The sequence below is a fragment of the Ursus maritimus genome (assembly GCF_017311325.1).
Source record: "Ursus maritimus isolate PB19 chromosome X unlocalized genomic scaffold, ASM1731132v1 scaffold_X1, whole genome shotgun sequence".
In the NCBI taxonomy this organism is placed as follows: domain Eukaryota; kingdom Metazoa; phylum Chordata; class Mammalia; order Carnivora; family Ursidae; genus Ursus; species Ursus maritimus.
This window is the reverse complement of record NW_024423319.1, coordinates 40,949,293-40,971,073: the sequence shown is the minus strand read 5'-3', so window position 1 is coordinate 40,971,073 and position 21,781 is coordinate 40,949,293. Positions and strand designations below refer to the sequence as shown.

The 21,781-nt window shown below is 34.8% G+C and overlaps 1 protein-coding gene across 4 annotated transcripts in view; it reads right to left on the bottom strand.

Annotated features, from left to right (window-relative positions):
• Positions 1-2,102: 2,102 nt before the first annotated feature.
• Positions 2,103-21,781, bottom strand: part of RBM41 (RNA binding motif protein 41) — a 54,690-nt gene continuing 35,011 nt past the window's right edge. For all 4 annotated transcript variants that reach the window (XM_040629418.1, XM_008697231.2, XM_040629422.1 and 1 more), the window contains 2 exons: positions 4,991-5,138; positions 2,103-3,381 (listed from right to left, as the gene is read on the bottom strand). In XM_040629418.1, the coding sequence (XP_040485352.1) occupies positions 3,215-3,381; positions 4,991-5,138 (315 nt within the window). In that variant the 3' untranslated portion in view covers positions 2,103-3,214. The remainder of the gene's footprint in view (positions 3,382-4,990; positions 5,139-21,781) is intronic.

Below are 21,781 nucleotides of genomic sequence, written 5' to 3'. Positions count from 1 at the left end.
TTTCTCACTCCATCCCATGGAGTCAGAAAACATACTTTGCATGATTTCAGTCCACTTAAATTTACTGAGGTTTGTTTTATGGTCTATGATATGGTCTATTTCTGGAGATATTTCATGTGCCCTTGAGAAGAATGTGCATTCTGTTCGTGCTGGCTAAAGTATTTCATAGATCACTTTAAGGTCTAGTTTTATGGCACTGTTCAAATCTTCTACTTCCTTGTTTATTATTTAACTGTTCTATTACTGAAAATGGGATACTGAATACCCCAACGCTTACTGTAGACTTGTGGATTTCTCCTTTCATTTAATTCAGTTTTTGATTCATGTATTTTGGTGCTCTGTTGTTAGGTGCATATATAATTTTGCTCTTTCTGATGGGTTGACTCTCTTATCATTATAAGATGTCACTCTTGGGGCGCCTGGGTGGCACAGCGGTTAAGCGTCTGCCTTTGGCTCAGGGCGTGATCCCGGCGTTATGGGATCGAGCCCCACATCAGGCTCCTCCGCTATGAGCCTGCTTCTTCCTCTCCCACTCCCCCTGATTGTGTTCCCTCTCTCGCTGGCTGTCTCTATCTCTGTCAAATAAATAAATAAAATCTTTAAAAAAAATAAGATGTCACTCTTTGTATCTAATGACATTTTTTGTTTTAAAGTCTATTTTATCTGATATTAGTATAGCCACTCCAGCTTTCTTAGAGTTGTCATTTGCCCAATATTTCTTTCTATCCTTTTACCTTCAATCTGTTTGTATCTTTGAATATAAAGTGTGACTCCAACAAATAGCATAGAGGTGACTCTTGTTTTTCCCAGTCTGACACTCTCTGCCTTTTATTGGATTGTTTAATCTACTCATATTTACTGTTATTATTAACATAGGTGGACTTAAGACTGCCATTTCACTGTTTGTTTCCTATATGTCTCTGGAGGTTTGTTTGTTTGTTTGTTTATTTGTTTGTTTGTTTTGGTCTGTGTTCCTCTATTCGTCATTTTGCATTGAATATTTTCTAATGAAAAATTTAAATTTCTTTAATAATATTTTCACTATATATTTTCAGTTAGTTTCCTAGTGGTTGCTCTAGGGTTTACCATACAAATCTTAACTGAATTGTCTTCAGATATATACAAACTTAATTCCAGTGATATAAACACCTTATTCCTATATGACTCTATTTCTTTCCTCACTTTTTTGTACTATTATTGTTATACATATTCTTTCTACACATTATTAACCCAACAATACACTGTTATATTATTACTTGATATAAGTTTAGGTCTTTTAAAGAAGCTCAGAGAAGAAAGAGCAAATAAATATTTGATGTTTTTTATATTAACATTCTTATTTCCCATTTCTTGTTTTCTTCATTTGTTCCCGTAGATTTGAGTTACCATCTGGAGTCATTTCTACAGTCCAATATAGCTTTGCCTCCACCCACCTCCTATGTCCTATTATTGGCAAATATACTGCATTTTTATATGTTATAAACCCAACAATGCAACTATGTACATATTGCTTTATAAAATTACTTTTTAAATCAATTAAGAGAAGAAAAATGCATTTAGACTGTCTCTTCTAATTATGTAATTACCTTTACCCATGCTAATTTTCTGTATGTGTAGATTTAAATTATTATCAGAAGTCATTGTTTTCTTCCTGAAGAACTTCCTTTAATATTTCCTGTAAGTCAGGTCTGCTGGCAGCAATAGTTCATGATTATGTGGGAAGACTTACATTTTATCTTCATTTTTAAAAACACAGCTTTATTGGATATAGGATTCTATATTGACAGTTGTTCCCTTTGAGCACTTTGAATATGTTACTCCACTGCCACTCCATTGTTTCTGATGGGAAGTCAGCTGTTAATCTGATTAGGATTCTCTTGTAAGTGATGCTTCACTTTTCTCCTGTTACTTTCAAGAGTTTCTCTTTGTCTTTGAATTTTAGCATTTTTATTATGATGTGTCTGTGGATTTCTTCTTTATCCTACTTGGGGTTTGTTGAAATTCTTGGATGTGTGGCTAATGTTTCTCATCAAATTTGGGACATTTACATCCATTATTTATTGGAATATTTTTTCTGCTTCTTTCTTTCTCTTCTCTTTTTCTGGTCCTCTCATTACAAGTATGTTGGAGTGCTTAACGGTCCTACTCTCTGTTCAACTTTCTTCATTTTTTTTCTTCCTATTCTTCAGCCAAAATAGTATCATCTCATTTAATATTTACAACCTAATGAGGTAAGTAGTATTATTATCCTCATTTTATAGATGAGAAAACTGAGGCTCAGATTAAGTGACTTGCCAAGGTCACAAAGTGATAAGTGTGGCTGTGAAGTTCAAACACAGGCCTGATTCCAAAGTTTGTACTACTTCCTCTATATCATATTTTCCTTCTATTCTCCAACAACTACAAACAACTGAGGGATTTGGAAATGAGTGGCTCTCTTCTAGAGAATGCTTTCTTCCCACTTTTAGTATTGTTTGCTAGTATGTTCCTCTCCTAAAATTCATATACCTAATATATAACATATATTAGATAGTCATTCAATGTTTATTGCTTTGAATTCAGTGATTACTCAATGGTAGCTAGCTTAAATGACTATGAGAACATCAATATTTTGACCTAAATGATTTCATTAGAAAAATATATAAATTTTTGAAGACACTGATAACTTTATGTGGAAGCATTCACTAAATATGTGGACTGACTTATGAAAAAACATATTGTCACTGCTGATAGTTGTCATTCAACAGCATTTGTTGATGTTTAGACCCAGGGTCTTGGTCATTTATTTACTACGTGGATATAATTAGGGATAAATGAGCTCTAGTAAATAAGTATTTCAACATTTTATTAGTTTTTTAGTTCTGCATGTAGGAGGCGATCTTGGAAAGAATGTTATCTTTATGGACAAATACTGAAGACCCCAGATAAATTATAAAGATTAAAAAAAAATCCTTAGAAATAATCACTTGTAATTTATCCTGAGAAAATGATATTCTTTGTACCCTACACTTCATACTCTGTCCTATATAGTCTTTGATTATAAAAAATGTTTTCTACCAATTCATTCTGAAACTGAGAGGGATTATCTTAGTTTTTCTCTCCCTCAATTAGTTTCTCTTCTTCAAAACCAAACAAATTGCTATCTATACACAAATTCTAAATCCAAGATTCTGATGCAAGGAAGACCTCCTGGGACTCACCATCTATATATCTTTTAGCTACCACTGATTTCTGTAGTGTTATCTGTAGCAGATGATATGAGAGAAGCAGCCTGGAGATCCGACCGTTGCTTTTTGTTCTTTCCAAATTCTATCACCAATATTTTCCCACGTAGTTTATATCCATTTACTAGATATAATGCTTGCCTTGCTATCTCCTTATCTAGAAGAGAAAGGAAAAACATCAATTTACATAGGGCTTAATAATTCAGTTCTATTCCAAGTCTAGTTTATGTTGTTTTGCCTTGGAGTTAAATATAGGCTATAAGGCTATATAGTTATTTAATTTTATTATCTTTTCCATAATCTCAAATTTGTATAACTCAGCAAGATTAAACTAATGGTTAAGAATAATGACAATAAAAACTTAAAATGGATGTTTGAGAGTGTCTCCTAATTCAAAGATAAGGTCAAAGAAACAAGAATACAGACAGTGTGCCAAAGAAAGCTAAGCTATACAACTAATAATATATTAACCTCTGCCTTAGATAACAGATTACAGGTATTATGATAATGAAATCATTTTCAAACTGGATGACATGAATAAAAGACGTTATCATGGTACTGAGGACATTTTGTTACTTTTTTCTTTTGATGGCAGAGTGGGAGCCCTCATTGGGATAAATATGTTAAAGAATTCTTGTAGGCATATGGATGCTTGAGGTATGGGAGTATACAGTGTATAGCAGGAGTTTTCAATTTATGGGCCTCAGAGTCTGGATGTGGTAAATTTAGAAGTGGAATTATTGCCCAGAGTCTGTGAAATCATAGGTAGACAAGCAATGTCTTTAGACTAAACCAATTTATGTATCACATATGTATATACTATGAATTTTCAAATGTTATTATTTCAAAATATTATTATTTCAAATGTTCACTTTAAAGTACTTAGTTTATAAAATCTTTTTATTATATATTTTTTCAATTAATGGATATTAGCTTGGGGTCAGTGAAATATATTTTAAGTTTAAAAAGGGCCCTCACACCTGAAAAGACTGAAAACCATTAGTATAGAGGATCCACAAACCTTTAACATGCTAGGAAAGATGGTATAAGAACATATGAAAAAAGTGGAGGGCAGTTTTGGTACTGCTTACATGTAAAAGCACTTGCCCATGCATAGACTACTAGGCCATTTATAAGTAATGATAGTTTAGGGATAATGAAAGGTATAGCTCCTACCCAGCTTCCACCAAAAGAGACAGTCTGGTCTGTTATAGAAAATGAAATTCCTGTATCATTGTTCTCTTTTAATGAGGATACTGAAGTCATGTATTAAGATAGAAACAATTGTTAAAAGAATTTAACATCATTCACTAGTTAATTATGGATTACTAGTGAATCAGCATGTTAACTTATAGTCTCTTAGTCCCAAAGGAATAGGGCATAAGGCAAGTACAAGTATTCTGACCAGAATCCAATATATTAATAAGTAATATAATTATAAATTGAACTAGAAATACTGTCATCAGCAAAGGGAAAGTACATTTTGATAGACAGAAGGAAGTGCCGAGATTGAGGAAAACTGAGGACAATGGGATAAGGTGGTCGGTCATGTACTGTCAATGGAGGAGAGGAAGCACAGAGGGAGGATAGAGGAACACTGAAAACATACTTTCCTTACTTCTCTTTCCTTCTTCCCATGTGCTTGTTCAAGCACATGCTTCTTATATATTATGGAGAAAATAAAGGGCTAGATTTAAATTAGAGAGGGTATAAATAATCTCCAATGAACTGATGCTATAATTAATTATCCAGATGAAGCTACTTACTGGGAAAGGTGATAAAAGCCTGCCCCCTCATTCGTCCAGTCATCATTCGGAATTGAATCGGTGGTCCTTTTTTCTCCTGGAACCGAGCGAACAATGAGACAAGATCTCTTTCAGTCACCCGAGGGCTAAGGTTCTTCAGGTATAACACCTAATATAAACCGAGGATCAACAGAAATATCACATGAGCGAGGTAAGGCAACGATTTCACTTCGGTTAGAATTAGTTTCAGATAAAGATGGCAGATTGAATATATGCATCTAATTTCACTCCCTCCAGAAAACTCTCTAAAACTACAGGGACTTAAAAAAAAAAAACCCACAAACCCACAAGATCAGAAAGAACAAGGAAAGGAGGCAATAGCAGCAATATTCTGGAAGCTGGAAAATAATTAGCTAAGTGTAGACAAGAAAGCTGAATCTTAAAGCAGCAGTGGGGAAAGCCAGGAACCAACCTAGTATATACCTAAGAATCCTCAAACAGTTTAGGAACTGATAGCTTCAGGTACCTCTGGGAATGAATGTAAAGGGATAAGGTTAAGATAAGATGTGTAGGTTGAAAGTTGTTTAAAAGCCAACTGGATCTTAAATATCTTCCCCTAAAATTATCTACTAGGTAAAGGCCAATCCCAATCTTGGTGAATAGTGGCAGCTCATTTTCTGAACATGGAGAATGCCAGACACAGATGAGGGTATAAATACTATATCTGAACACAAGGAGATTAAGAGAAATAATGCACACTAAATATGATTAGCCCCAAGAGAAAAGATAAAAAAAAATACTGGTTTGGCATCAGGAATTTCTCCAACAAATGGGCCAGAGAGATGACTTTAAAATGAAACTAAAAGTCAACAAGGGCCGCTCGTGTGCTCAGAGCTTCCAATCTGCTTTTTGGCCCCTACTCATAAATATGGGCACAGATTACCAGCCATCTGAGGAAAGCCTCTAACGCTAAAGAGAGAACAGAACAAACAGAAATGAAAGCAAATGAAAAAAACAGACCATGCAGGGTGAAGAAAACTTCAAAAAAATCATCACTAATACTATCAGAGAAATGAGACAATATTCTATTATGAATGGGATGTTATTAAAAAAAAGAACATTCAAGAAAATAACAAAGAGCCCTCAAATGCAATTAAACTTAAGTTCTTATCAGCTTACAATAGATTGTTATAAGATGTTTTAAGGAAGCCCCACTGTAACCCTAAAGAAAATACCTATATAAGATAAACAAAAGAAAATAAGAAAGGAAAAAGGCACATCACTACAAAGTCAATGAAACACAAAGGAAGACCTCAAGAGAGGAAAAGAGGGACAAATGAGCTACAAAACAGAAAACAAATAATAAATGGTGATAGTAAGTCCTTTCCTATCAATAATTACTTCACAAATAAGTATGTTAAACCCTCTAATCAAAGACACAGAGTGGCTGAATGAACAAAAAAACAAGTTCCAACTACAGCTGTCTACAAGAAACTCTTTATATTTTAAGGCCACATATAAGCTGAAAATGAAAGGATAGAGAAAGATATTCCATGCAAATGATAACCAAAGGAAACCAGGGGTGGCCATGCTTTTATCAGACAAAATAGACTTTGAGTCAAAACTGTCACAAGAGACAAAAATGGACATTACATAATGACAAAAGTGTCAATTCACCAAGAAGATATAACAACTATAAATATATATGCACCCAACATCAGAGTACCTAAATATATGAAGCAAACATTGAAAGAACTGAAAGGAGAAATAGATAGCAACACAATAATACTAGGACATTTCAATATCTCACTTCCAATAGCAGAAGGAAAACTAAAAAATTCACAAATATGTGGAAATATAAATATCATACTCTTGAACAACCAATGGGTCAAAGAAGAAATAAGAAGGGAAATTAGAAAATTTCTTGAGACAAATGAAAATGAAACCACAACATAACAACATTTATGGGATGGAGCAAGAACAGTACTAAGAGGGAATTTTATAGTCATAAATGTGTATATTAAAAAAGAAGATCTTGGGGCGCCTGGGTGGCACAGCGGTTAAGCGTCTGCCTTCGGCTCAGGGCGTGATCCCGGCGTTGTGGGATCGAGCCCCACATCAGGCTCCTCCACTATGAGCCTGCTTCTTCCTCTCCCACTCCCCCTGCTTGTGTTCCCTCTCTCGCTGGCTGTCTCTATCCTGTCGAATAAATAAATAAATAAATCTTAAAAAAAAAAAAAAAGATCTCAGGGGTACCTGGCTGGTTCAGTTGATCAAGGATGCAACTCTTGATCTCAGGGTCTTGAGTTCAAACCCCACCTTGGGCACTGGAGCCTACTTAAAAAAAGAAGAGAAGAGAGGAAAAGAGAAGAGAGGAGAGGAGAGGAGAGGAGAGGAGAGGAGAGGAGAAGAGAAGAGAAGAGAAGAGAAGAGAAGAGAAGAGAAGAGAAAAAGATCTCAGATAAACAACTCTATAGCTTAAGGAACTAGAAAAAGGATCAAACTAAGCCCAAAGATAATAGAAGGAAAGAAATAAAGATTAAAGCAGAAATAAAAGAGATTAGGGGAAAAAAAACAACTAAAAGCTGGGTGTTTTTTTTTTAAATAAAAGATCAACAAAACTGACTACCTTTAACTAGACTGAGAAAAAAGAGAGAAGACTCAAATAAAATCAGGAATAAATGAGGAGATGTTACAACTAATCCACAGAAATAAAAAGGATTACAAGAGACTACTACGAACAGCTATATGCCAACAAATTGGATAACCTAGAAGAGAACGATAAATTCTTAGAAACACACAACCTACCAAGACTAAATCATGAAGAAATAGAAAATCTAGAGAGATTTAGAACTAGTAATGAGATTGAATTAGTAATCAAAAACCTCCTTTGCTGGGAGGTCAAAGAAAAGCCCAGGACCAGATGGGTTCATGGGTGAATTCTACCAAACATTTAAAGAATTACTGCCAATCCTTCTCAAACTCTTCCAAAAAACTGGAGGAGGGAACATTCCCAAACTAATTTTATGAGGCCAGCATTACCCTGATATTGAAAGGGAAAAAATGACATTATGAGAAAACTACAGGCCAATATCCCTGATGAATACAGATGCAAAAATTCTCAACAGAAGAGTAGTAAAATGAATTCATTAAAAGGATCATATACAATGACCAAGTGAATTATCTCTGAGATGCAAGGATGGTTCCACATACAAAAATCAATGTGATATACCACATTAACAGAATAAAAGATAAAAATCACATGGTCATCCTAATAGATGCAGACAAAGCACTTGACAAAATCCAACACCCTTTCATGATAAAAATGCTTAAAAACTAGGAACAGAAGGAATTTACCTCAACATAATATAGGCCAAATATTAAAGGCCCACAGCTAATGTCATGATGAACAGTGAAAGACTGGAAAGCTTTCCCTCTAATATCAGGAACAAGGCCAGGATGCCCACTCTTGTCACTTCTATTCAATCTAGTTCTGGAAGTCCTGGCCAGAGCAATTAGACAAGAAAAAAGAAATAAAAGGCATTCAAATGGGAAAGGAAGAAGTAAAATTATCTCTGTTTGTATATGACAAGATCCTATGTGTAGAAAACCCTCAAGACTCCACAATTAATTGTTTTAACACAGGTAAAACTAATAAATTCAGTCAAGTTGTAGGACACATAGAAAACTTAGGAGCAAAAAAAAAATCAGCAAAGTGAAAAGGCAATACACAGAATAGGAAAAATATTTGCAGATCATATAGCTGATGAAGGATTAATATCTAAAATACATAAGGGGTTCCTAAAATGCAATAACAAAAAAAAATCCCAAATAACCCAATTTTAAAAATGGGTAAAAGACCTGATTAGTCATTTCTTCAAAAAAGACACAAATGGACAACAGGTATATGAAAAGATGCTCAATATCACTAATCATCAGGAAGATGCAAATCAAAACCTCAATGAATCACTTCACACCTGTTAGGATGGCTATTAACAACAACAACAACAACAACAACAACAACAACAAGTGTTGGTAAGGATACGGAGAAATTCTAAACCTTGTATGCTGTTGGTGGGAATGTAAATGGGGCAACCACTATGGAAAACAGAATGGAGTTTCCTCCCCAAAATTAAAAATAGAACTAAAATACAATCCAGCAATCCCACTTCTGGGTATATATCTAGAAGAACTGGAATTGCAATCTGGAAGAAATAGGTGTATTCCCTTGTTCACTGCAGCATTATCTACAATAGCAAAGACATGGAAACAACCTAAATGTCCACTGACGGATGGATAATGTGTGTAAATACAATGGAATATTATTTGGCCTTAAAAAAAGAAGAAAATCCTGTCATTTGCTACAACAAAAACTTGGAAGATACTATGCTAAGTGAAATAAACCAAACACGGAAGAACAAATACTATTTGTAGAATACTAAAAGGGAATTTATATCAGGCATCTAACACAGTCAAACTCATAAAGGCAGAGTAGAATCATGTTTACCAAGAGGCTGGGAGGAGGGGTAACTGGGGAGATGTTCATCAAAGTGCACACAGTTTCACTTATGCAAGATGAATACATTCTATACATCTACTGTACAGCATAGTGCATACAGTTTTCAATACTGTATTAGATACTTAAAATGTATTCCGAGGGTAGATCGTATGTTAAGTGTTATTATCAAAAGGAAAAAGGAGGGAGGAAATTTCTAGAGATAATGGTTAAGTTTAGGGCACTGTACATGGTGATGGTTTAATGGTGTACACTTATTTTCAAACTCATCAAGCTGCATACATTAAATATATACAGCTTTACTGAGTGTTATATGTAAGTGATGAATCACTAAATTCTATTCTTAAAACCAACATTTCACTATATGTTAACTAACTAGAATGTAAATAAAATACTGGGGCACCTGGGTGGCTCAGCTGGTTAAGTGTCTGCCTTTGGCTCAGGTCATGATCCCAGGGTCTGGAATCAAGCCCCACATTGGGCTCCCTTCTCAGCAGGGAGCCTGCTTCTCCCTTTCCTCCCCACTCTTGCTCTCTGTTGCTATCTCTGTCTCTCTCAAATAAATAAAATCTTTTTAAAAATTGATACTAAAAAACCCAACCAAAAAAATATGTACAGCTTTTCATATGTCAATCATACTTCAATTAAAAAAAAAAACTTAACCAAGGAAGTTAAGGACTTGTACACTGAAGACCACAAAACATTGCTCAAAGAAATTAAAGACACAAATAAATGCAAAATTGTCCCATATTCATGGACTGGAAGACAATACTGTTAAAATTTATACACTACCTAAAGTGATCTACAGATTTAATTCAATTCCTATCAAAATCCCAATAGTTATTTTTTATAGGGATAGAAAAAAATCAATCCTAAAATTCATATGGAACAAGAGACCCCAAATAGCCAAAGAAATCTTGAAAAATAACAAAACTGGAGAGCTCACACCTCTTAATTTCAAAACATATTACAAATCTATAGTAATCAAAACAGTAAACTACCATAAAGACAGTTATATAGACCAACAGAACAGAATAGAACCCTGAAATAAACTCACACATATACGGTCAACTGATCAATAGAGGGCAAGAAACACAATGAGGAAAAATAGTTTCTTCAACAAATGGTGTTGGGAAAAGTTGATATCCACATGCAAAATAATAAAACTGGACTCATATTTTATGTCACACACAAAAATCCACTCAAAATGTATTAAAGTTACATAAGGCCTGAAAGTCTAAAACTCCCAGAAGAAAACATAAGGGAAAAGCTTCATGACACTGCCTTGGCAATGATTTCTTGAATATTACATCAGAAGCACAGGATGCAAAAGCAAAAATAAAGTGGGACTAAATCAACTGAAACACTTGTGTACAGCAAAGGAAACAATCAGCAAAGTGAAAAGGCAACCTACAGAATGGCAGAAAATATTTAGAAACCATATATCTTATTAGAGGTTAATATCCAAAATATATAAGGAACTCTTAGAACCCAACAGCAAAAAGACAAATAAGCCAATTTTTAAAAGTGGGCAAAAGACCTAAATAGACATTTTTCCAAAGAACATGTGTAGGAAATAAGTTGATAAGGATGTAGATAAATTGGAATTCTTGCACACTGTTGGCAGAATGTAAAATGGTACAGCAACTATGGAGAACAGTAAAAAGGTCCTGCAAAAAATTAAAAATAGAACTACTATATGGTCCAGCAATCCCACTCCCAGATACTTATCCAAAAGAATTAAAATCAGAATATCAAAGATATATCTGAACACATACATTTGTTGCAACACTGTTCACAATAGCCAAGAGGTAGAAACATCCATCACGGATGAATGGATGAAGGAGATGTGGTATACACACATACAATGGAATATTATTCAGCCAGAAAAAAGAGGGAAATCTGGTCATATGCTACAACATGGGTGAATCTTGAGCACACTATGCTAAGTGAAATAAGCCAGTCACAGAAGGACAAATACTACATGATTTCATTTATATGTGGTAACTACAGTAGGCAAACTCATTGAAGCAAAAAGAACGGTGGTTGTCAGGGACTGAGGGGAGAGGGAAATGGGAAGTTGCTGTTCAACGTTTATAAAGTTCAGTCATGCAGGATGAAAAAGTTCTAGAGATCTGCTATACAACCTTGTGTCTGTAGTTAACGATACTGTAATGCATACTTAAGATTTTGTTAAGAGGGTTGATCTCAAGTTACGTGTTTTACTACTATAAAAAAAAGATGGAGGAAAAAATCTCTATATGTTAGCTGGAATAAATTATATCCTTTATAGTTTAATGGAACTTAAGATTCAGATAGAAGCAGCACAAGCAAAGAGCCAGAAAACAGAGCCCTCTTAAATATGCTCACCACTGAAACACGAATAAATATATTAAACACTATAATAAGCAAGAGACTATGTCTCAAAGACTTTAGAAGCTAGATATTCACATATTTAGCATTTAACTATACTTGTATCTTAAAGGCAAAGGCACAGATTAACTGACCTGTGATTCACTTAAGTAAATTCAGGTGATCTAGACTTTTGGCTCTGAAATACTTAACATAAAAGCATTGTCAAATTAAATAACTGTAGGAAGAAGTATGTGGAATATACAGCAAGTTTCTCACCAAGTAGGAAAGATCCATACTAAAATTGTTCCCTTTGACATGAACACTTTTAAAAAATCAAGAAGACTTCTGGTCAAGGTGGCTTGGTCACTTCTTGCTTGGATTTATCTTCTCTGCTCCAAACACACACACACACACACACACACACACACACACACACACACACACCCATATACATGGGTATATATGTATGTATGTATCAACAACACACTAATATATTCATGTATAAAAAAGTATGCACAAAGACACAGCTAGGCTCAAAAAGAAGATAAACATTTCTGTGAAACAGAAAAACAGATATTCCAAGTGATAATACAAGATGAAACTTCCTGGCATCCTTCTGCAATATACAGTATTATTTTGTATGTTTTGAACTTCATATAAATAGTATTACATTGTATGCACTCTTCTGCAGTATCTGTTTTAAATGTTTAAAAAGGAGACTATTTTTTAGAATAGTTTCAGATTTACAGAAAAACTGAGAAGAGTTCCTGTATACTCCACACCCAGTTTCCACTATTATTAACATCTTATGTTATTATGGTGCATTTGTTAAAACGAATGAATGAATATTGATACCTTATTATTAACCGAAGTCCATAGTTTATTTAGATTTCCTTAGTTTTTCCCTAATGTCCATTTTCTGTTTCAGGATTCCATCCAGGATACCACAGTACATTTAGTTTTCCTGTGTCTTCAGTCTCTTCTTTGGTTGTGGCCATTTCTCATGTTTTTAAAAATCTTGACAGTTTTGAGGAGTACTGGTCAGGTATTTTGTAGGATGACCCACTATTAGAATTTTTGTTGTTGTTTTTCTCATGGTTAGATTGGGGTTATGGATTACGAGAAGGAAGACCAGAGAGGAAAGTGCAGTTTTGATCACATCATATCAAGCATGCATGCTATCGACACGATTAATGACTGTTGATGTTGGCCTTGATTACCTAGCTGAGGCAGTGTTTGTTAGGTTTCTACACTGCAATATTACCCTTTTTTCCTGCCTTTCCATACTGCACTGTTTGAAAGTCACTCAAGAGCTCAAAACTAAGAAGTGGAAAGTTATGGTCCCCTGGTTTGCGATGGAGCATCTACACAAATTATTTAGAATCTTCTGTGGGATATTTGCCTCTTTCCCCCCATTATCTGATTTACTCAATCACTTTATTTATTATCAATATGGAGTCATAGCTATTTATCCTATACTTTAGGTTATAATCCAATATTAATTTACCAAAGTTTGTTGCACAAATTGTTCCAGTTTGGGTCACTGGAAACTCTTTCAGTTGGCTCCTGTGCTCCTCTGACATATACCCAACAGTGTTTTTATGTGGGTATTTTCAGCACTTTCCTACTTTCTGTCACTACAAAATGCTCAAGTCTCATCTTGTATATTTCCCGCCCCAGTACTAGAGTCAGTCATTTCTCTAAGGAGGCCTGGTTCCGTTTTTTTTGTTTGTTTTTGTTTTTGATATATAGAGTGAGAGCGCCGGGGCAGGGGCAGAAGGAGAGGGAGACAGAGCACCCTAAGTAGGCTCCACGCTCAGCACAGAGCCCAATGCAGGGCTCAATCTCACCACCCTGAGACCATGACCTGAGCCAAAATCAAGAGTTGGACGCTTAACCAACTGAGCCACCCAGATGCCCCCTTGGTTCCTTTCATTAGAGAATGGTCTTACAAACTAAGATTTGGGTCCTGAATGTGCTTGTTGCTACTGAAGTATCACTTCATTTAGATCCTCTCAGCTGACAAAGAAAAAAATTTTATGTTTATACTAACCTGTGTGTCTGTACATATCTATAAATATGTTATATGTAACCATCTATATCTATGTTAAGTTAAACATGATTTCATACTGATGTCTCTAACTCTAAACCATTAAATGGATCATTCTAGCTTCTTTCCTTTGCTTATCTGTAAATTCCACCAGTGAGAAACATGGCTCCCACCATCTGCCATCCATTTATTTAACTGTTCCATCTCATTATACGTATGTACCAGTATCAAGATTGCTAACCACTACCCCCATGAGACACAACCTTATTAACTAGGGTACAATGATTATGTGCAGCTCTGTTTTTAGTCTTCTAGACTCCGCATATTTCCAAAGATACCTGAGTCAGTACCTTTCACCCCCCCATACCTTCACTGAGGTTGTTTCACATACTTGTAACACAGATTCTCTTGTCATAGTCTGCATTCTTTCCTAGGGTTCTCCTACCTCTCAAATGATTTTTTAATATTTGTGTACAGTAAGGGTCACTCTTTATGCTATAGAGTTTGATGGGTTTTGACAAATGTGTATCTTGCATCCACCATTACATTATCATATAGAATAAGTTTACTACCTAAAAATCCCCTGTGCTTCACCTATTCCTCTTTCCCAACCCCCTGAACTCCTGGCAACCATTGATCATTTACTGTATCTATGTTTTTGTGTTTTCTGGAAAGCATATAATTGGAATTATATAATATGTAGTCTTTTCATACTGGTTTTCACTTATTAATATACTTATAGTTCCTCTATGTCTTTCTGTGGCTTACCAGATCATTTCTCTTAGTTGATGAATTATATTCCACTGTATAGATGCAGCACAGGTGAATGTATCCATTCATCTATTGAAGGACATCCTGATTGCTTCCAATTTTTGGCAATTATGAGTAAAACTATTATAAACATTCACATGCTGGTTTTTGTATAAATATCGGTTTTCAAATAAATTGGGCAAATAACTGAAAGTGTAACTTCTGGATTACATGGCAAAACAATGTTTAGCTTTGTGAGACTGCCAAACTGACTTCAAAGAAGTTGTACCATTTTGGATTTGCAACAGCAATGAATGAGTTCCTGTTGCTCAGCATCCTCAAGAGCATTTGGTATTATCAGTTTTATCGTGAATTTTAGCCATTCTAATAGGTGTGTAACGGCATCTCACTGTTGTTTTATTTTGTAATTCCTTGATGACAAATGACGATGAGCTCCTTTTCATATGCTTATTTGACATGTATATAACTTCCTTTTTGAGGTGTCTGTTCCTACATTTTGCCCATTTTTTAATTGGGTTGTTTGTTTTACTACTATTGAGTTTTAGGAGATCTTTGTATATTTTGGATACAAGTCCTTTATTAGACATATTTTGCAAACTTTTTTTTCTAGTCTGTGGCTTGTCTTTTGATTTTCTTAAAAGTGTCTTTCACATAGCAGAAGTTTGTAAATTGAACAAAGTCTGATTTTTCAATTTTTTTCTTTCACATATCATGCATTTGGTGTTGTATCTATAAATGTATCACCAAACACAAGATCATTTAGATTTTCTACTTTCTTCTAGAAGTGTTGTAGTATTGTATTTTACATTTAGATCTATGATCTATTTTGAGTTAAATTTTTTCTAAAGAACATAAGATCTGTGTTTAGATTCCTATTTGGAATGTGGATAACCAGTTATTTATTTTAGCACAATTTCCTGAAAAGACTATCTTTCCTTCATTGAATTGCCTTTGCTCCCTGTCAAAGACTAGTTCATTATATTTGTGTGAGCTTATTTCTGGAGTCTCTATTCTGTTCCATTTCTGGAGTCTCTATTCTGCTCCATTGATCTATGTTTTTTTCCCACCAACACCACCCTTCTTGATTATAGTAAATCTTAAAGTTGGGTAGTATCAGTCCTCCAACTTTGTACATCTTCAGTACTGTGTTGGATATTCTGGGTCTTTTGTTTTTCCATATAAACTTATAATCAGTTGGTCTATATCCACAAAATAGCTTGCCAGGATTTTATTGGGATTGCATGGAATCTACATATCAATTTGGGAAGAACTGACATCTTAACAATATTAGGTCTTCCAATCCATGAACACAGAATATCTCTACATTTGTTTATCATCTTCTTTAATTTTTCAGCAGAGTTTTAGTTTTCTGTGTACATACCCTGTACATATTTTCATAGATTTATACCTAAATATTTCACTTTTTTGTGGTGCTTTTATAAAACAGTACTGGGTTTTAAATTTTAATTTCAATTGTTCATTTCTTGGTATACAGAAAAGCAACTGGCTTTTGTATATAAACCTTGTATCCTCCAAACTTGCTATATTCCACTTATTAGTTCCAGTAGTTATTTCACATTGTTGTTGCTGATTCTTTGGAATTTTCTACATAGACATACATGTCATCTGTGAAAAAAAGACAATTCCCTTTTTGATCTGTGTACTTTTTCTTTTCTTATTTTACTGCACTAGCTAGCATTTCTAGTAAAATACTGAAAAGAAGTAGGGAGGGGGTACATCCTTGTCTTATTCCTGATCAAAGGGGAAAGCACCCAGTTGCTCACCATTAAGTACGATGTTAGCTGTAGGGTTTTGTAAATATTCTTTATCAGCTGAAGATGTTTCCTTCTATTCTTAGTTTGATGAGAGTTTTTTTGTCATGAATGGTTTTTAGACTTGTCAAATGCCTTTTCTACATCAACTGAAATAAAGATACAATTATTCTTCTTTAGTTTGTTGATGTGGTAGATTGTATTAATTGATTTTCAAATGCAGAATCAGCCATAGATACCTAGAATGAATCCTACCTTATCATGGTATATAATTATTTTGATACATTGTTAGATGTGATTTCCTAATGTTTTGATTTTTCAATCAAAATATTTTAATCAAATATTTTTATTTTCCTAAAATTTAGGATTTTTGCATCTATGATCATGACAGATATCAGTCTGTAGGTTTGCTTTATTTAATGATTTTACCTAGTTTTGGTATTAAGCTAAGGCTGGTTTCATAAAATGAGTTAGAAAGTGTTCCCTCTGTTTCTACTTCGTAGAAAAAATTGTAGAGAATGGATCTCATTTTATGATGTAATTTTCACCCCCTCAGCATATTAATTATACTTCATTTTATAATTTTTAGTGGTCACCTTAGAGTTTAAAAGATTCATTTACAACTAATCTAAGCCTACTCTCAACATTATACCACTTCACTGGTAATGCAGATAACTTGTAACAGTTATATACACCACATACTAATTCCTCCCTCCTATCCCTTATAACATTCCTGTTTTATAACATTCATTTACCCATATGCTATAATTGCCTAATACATTGTTATTATTACTTTGAACAGTTATCTTTCAAATCAGTTAAAAATAAGAAAAAAAAGATTTTATTTTACCTTCATGTATTCTTTCTCCTATGGTCTTCTTTATAGAGATCTGGTTTTCTGACCTATATCATTTTCCTTCTCTCTGGAAAACCTTTTTTTGAAAAATAAATATTTCTCACAAGGCAGATTTACTGCTGACAAATTCCCTCAGTTTTGGTTTGCCTGACAAAGTCTTTATTTTTTGTTTTGAAGGACTGTTTTGCTGGATAGAGATTTCTAGGTGAGTGGTTTTTTTTCTTTCAATACTTTAAATATTTCAGTCCTCTCTTCTTGCTCGTATGGTTTCTGATGAGAAATCCAATGTAGGGGCGCCTGGGTGGCTCAGTCGTTAAGCGTCTGCCTTCGGCTCAGGGCGTGATCCCAGGGTCCTGGGATCGAGCCCTGCGTCAGGCTCCCTGCTCTGCTGGGAGCCTGCTTCTTCCTCTCCCACCCACCCTGCTTGTGTTCCCTCTGGCTGGCTGTCTCTCTCTCTGTCAAATAAATAAATAAAGTCTTAAAAAAGAGAGATCCAATGTAATTCTTATTGTTCCTCTATAGGTAAAGAGTTTTCTCTGGGTGTTTTCAAGATCTTCTCTTTGTCTCAGTTTTCTGTGTTTGAACATGATATGCTTAGGTGTATTTTGGGGGTATTTATCCTGGTTGGTATTGTCTTCCCAGATTCTGCACCTGTGCTCTGGTGTCTGTCATTAATCTTAGAAAATTCTCAGCCATTCCTACTTCAACTATTTCTTCTGTTCCTTTTCTTTATTCTCCTTCTGGTATTCCAATAGCATGTATGTTATAGCATTTGAAATTGTCCCATAGTTCCTGGATATTATTTTCCATTTTGTACAGTCCTTTTTCTCTTTGCAATTCAGTTTGGGACGTTTTTATTGACATGTCTTCAAGCATACTGATTCCTTCTTTGGCCACTCCCAGTCTACTGATGAGTGTACCAAAAGCATTTCTTTTAGTGTTTCTGATTTCCTGTATCTCCTTCTGATTCTGAGTTTCTCTCTATCTGCTTACATTACCCATCTGTTCTTGTATATTGCATATTTTCTCTAATAAATTCTTTAGCATATTAAACATAGTTATTTTAAATTCCATATATCTGGTAATTCCAAAACCTGTATATCTGAGTTTGGTTCTGATGCTTGCTTTGTCTCTTCAGAGTGTGGTTTTTCTTCTAGCATGCTTTGTGATTGTTTTGTTGAAAGCTGGACAGGATGTACAAATTAAGAGGAACTAAGGTAAACAGGGCATTAGTATAAGGTTTTATGTTAATCTGGCCAGGAGTTGGCTGTGTTTAGTGTTTACTCTAGCTGCAGGTGTCAGAGGTTTCAATTTCTTCTAATGTCCTTGTTTTTTCTCCCGTTTTTTGGGGTTTCCCTAAAAACTCCTTAAATAGAGTCGGAGCCTTGCAAGTCTCCAGCTGTAATCCATAGTTATTGTATTGATGCCCTATTGATTTGGTGGTAAAGTGCGGGGCAAAGGAAACATTCTGTAATCTCCTAATTCCATAATCTCGTAATCTCAAATCTTTTAGTGTGCCTGTGTCTCCAGCATGTAACCTTCACAAGTGTTTTACAGCTTTTTTTTTTTTTACCTCTCTTTCTCTCTTAGATGAGACAGGAAAGCTGGAGGCATCTGGAGTTGGATAATTTTCCTTCTCACAAGCTAGAGAAGGCTTTGGTAAAATTGTTTCACTTGCTGGGTATCCCTTTGGTAGGCAGAAGCTCTTGATATACTTCAAAATGATTTCTTTTCCCTTCTCCATGTCAGGAACAGGAGATTGTTTCTTGGCCCTTCCTCTTGAGAACCTAGTGGGGTTCCTGGAGTTAAAAGCAATGCAAATGTGAGGGCCCTCATAGACCGAGGCCCCTAGAGTTTGTCAAACAATCTACACTCTGCTTTCAGAAATTTGTCAAGGTTACCACTTAAGTGTCCCTCCCAGTTCATGGCTCCAGTGCTTTCTGCTCCAGATGAGAAGATCTGGGTTGTGATTCTCTGTAACTGCTTGTCTCTCCAGATTTTGGGGTTGCAGTTTACTCTGTGACTTCAATTCTCTGATGGGTCCAGGAACAGTCATTGCTCTTTCCTTTGTTCAGCTGTTTTTCTTGTTATAAGACATGAGTGACAACTTCCAAGCACTTTACGTGTTGGAGCTGAAACCAAGTAGCTTTCTTCATTCAATATTATTTGTGAGTTTCATGCATGTTAATACATGTAGTTATATTTTATTCGTTTTCTACACTGTATTCTGTTTTATGAATATACCACGCTTTATCCATTCTCCTGCTGATGAACAAGTGTGTTGTTTATAAACAATGCTACAGTGAGTATCTTTATAATATCTCCTAATGTGCGTGTGTAAGAGCTCCTCTAGGATAGACACCTAGGGGTGGGACTGCTGACTTAGTATATGAACATCTTCTATTTTACTAGGAATTGCCACAATGTTCATAAAAGTGATTGTCCTCATTTATATTCACCCAGCAGTAAATTAGAGTTCTTACTACTCCGTATGTGCACCAATACTTGGCATTGTCAGGCCTTTAAAGGTATGCCAACTTCCTGGGTATTAAACAGTTTTTCACTGTAGTTATATTTTGCATTTCTTTGATCACTAATAAGATTTCATAGCTAATTGGCTATTCCTGTTTTCTCCCCTGTGAATTACCTATTCACATCTTCTGGTCATTTTTATTGGGTTGTTTGTGTACTTCTTATTGGTTTGTAGGAAAAGATTTCCTTAAAATGATTCAAAACACACAGACCATCAAATAAAATACTGATGGCTTGATAACATTAAAATGAAAGACTTCTGGTTAACAAAGGACATCAGAAATAATGTTTAAAAGATAAGCCACTCACTGGACGAATATATTTGCTAAATAAGCTACACGTGTTTGTATCCAGAATTTAAAAATAATTTCTTGGGGCACTCGGGTGGCTCAATTGGTTAAGCATCTGACTTGATCTCAGCTCAGGTCTTGATCTCAGGGTCCTGAGTTCAAGCCCGTGTTGGGCTCCATGCTGTCACGTGGAGCCTACTTAAAATTTTTTTTCTGTAAATAATATGACAAACTAAACAATCAAATAATGGGCAAAGAAATGGAACAGGCAAAACACACAAGATTACTGAAAAGCTAACAAATGTATGATTATAAGCATAACTTCATTGCAAATCAGAAACATGCAAATTAAATCAATGAGATACCTTCAAACATTTTATACTGGCAAAAATAAAAAGTCCAATTTCAAAGAGTCTTGGCAAGGATATGAAAGAGATTTCTGAAACCCTGCTCATGGAGTTGAATATATACATACCCTATATCACAGTAATTCCACTCCTAGGAATGTAATCTAGAACAGTAATTCTTAAAATGTCACTCAGACCAGCAGCATCAGCAGGTCATGGGAACTTGTTGGAAATGCAAATTCTCAGGCCCTACTCCAGGTCTACTAAATAAGAAATTCTGAAGGTGGAGCCCAGCAATCTGTGTTCTAACAAGCCAGGTGATTCTGGTACATACTAACATTTGAGAATCACTGCAATAGAGCAGTATTTTTCCAACTTTTTTTTACTGAGATCTATAGGAAGAAATGCATTTTACATTCTGCCCCACATACGTATCACACACATACACGTGCGCGCATGCGCACCCACACACACGCACACGCACACAAAACCAAACCAAAAGCTTCCAGAAACAGTAATCACCCTTACTGTATAGAACGTACTTTGGTATTTTCTATTCTATTCCATTTTGTTTCATTAAAAAAATTGCTTGTTGTGACCTACTAATTCCAACCTAAAGTTTGGAAAACTGTCCTAGAGAAACTCTTGTACATATACAACAGGAGATACATACAATGTTGCAAATCTGTCTGTAACAGCAAAAATAAGAAGAAAATATCTTCAGGAGAATGGGTAAATTATAGTATATTTCTACAACGGAATACTACATAGTTCCTTATATTATTAAAATAGGTTTAAAAAACACTACGTATATTGAGTCAAAAAAGCAAGTTGTAGAAGGATATGTAGAGTATGATATCATCTATATAGTTTTAAAATATATAAAACTAAATGTTGTTTATGAATATATAAATATGTAATAAAAATACAAAAACATGCATCAGAATGGTAAGTAGCAAATTCAGGTTAGTGGTTACCTCTGGAGAGGAGATAGGGAAATGGCATTGGTAAAAGGGATACATGGAAGTCTTCAGGTGTATCGATAAGGCTCTATTATTTTCCTAATCAAGCAAATACGGAAACTATTAAGAATTGAAAAAGATGGCTGGCTAGGTATAAGGGTATTTGCTATATTATTCTCTATAACTTTCTGTATAATACTATTTTATAATAAAAAACAAATCAAGCTGCCCTTGGACTAACAGCAGGAATATATTAGAAATGCAATCACTCAAAGGAAATTGTTTTAATATCCCTCATCTACAATGCATTTTTTTTAAAATTCAGGGATAGCTAGAAGCTAACATTATTATTTTTTTTTTT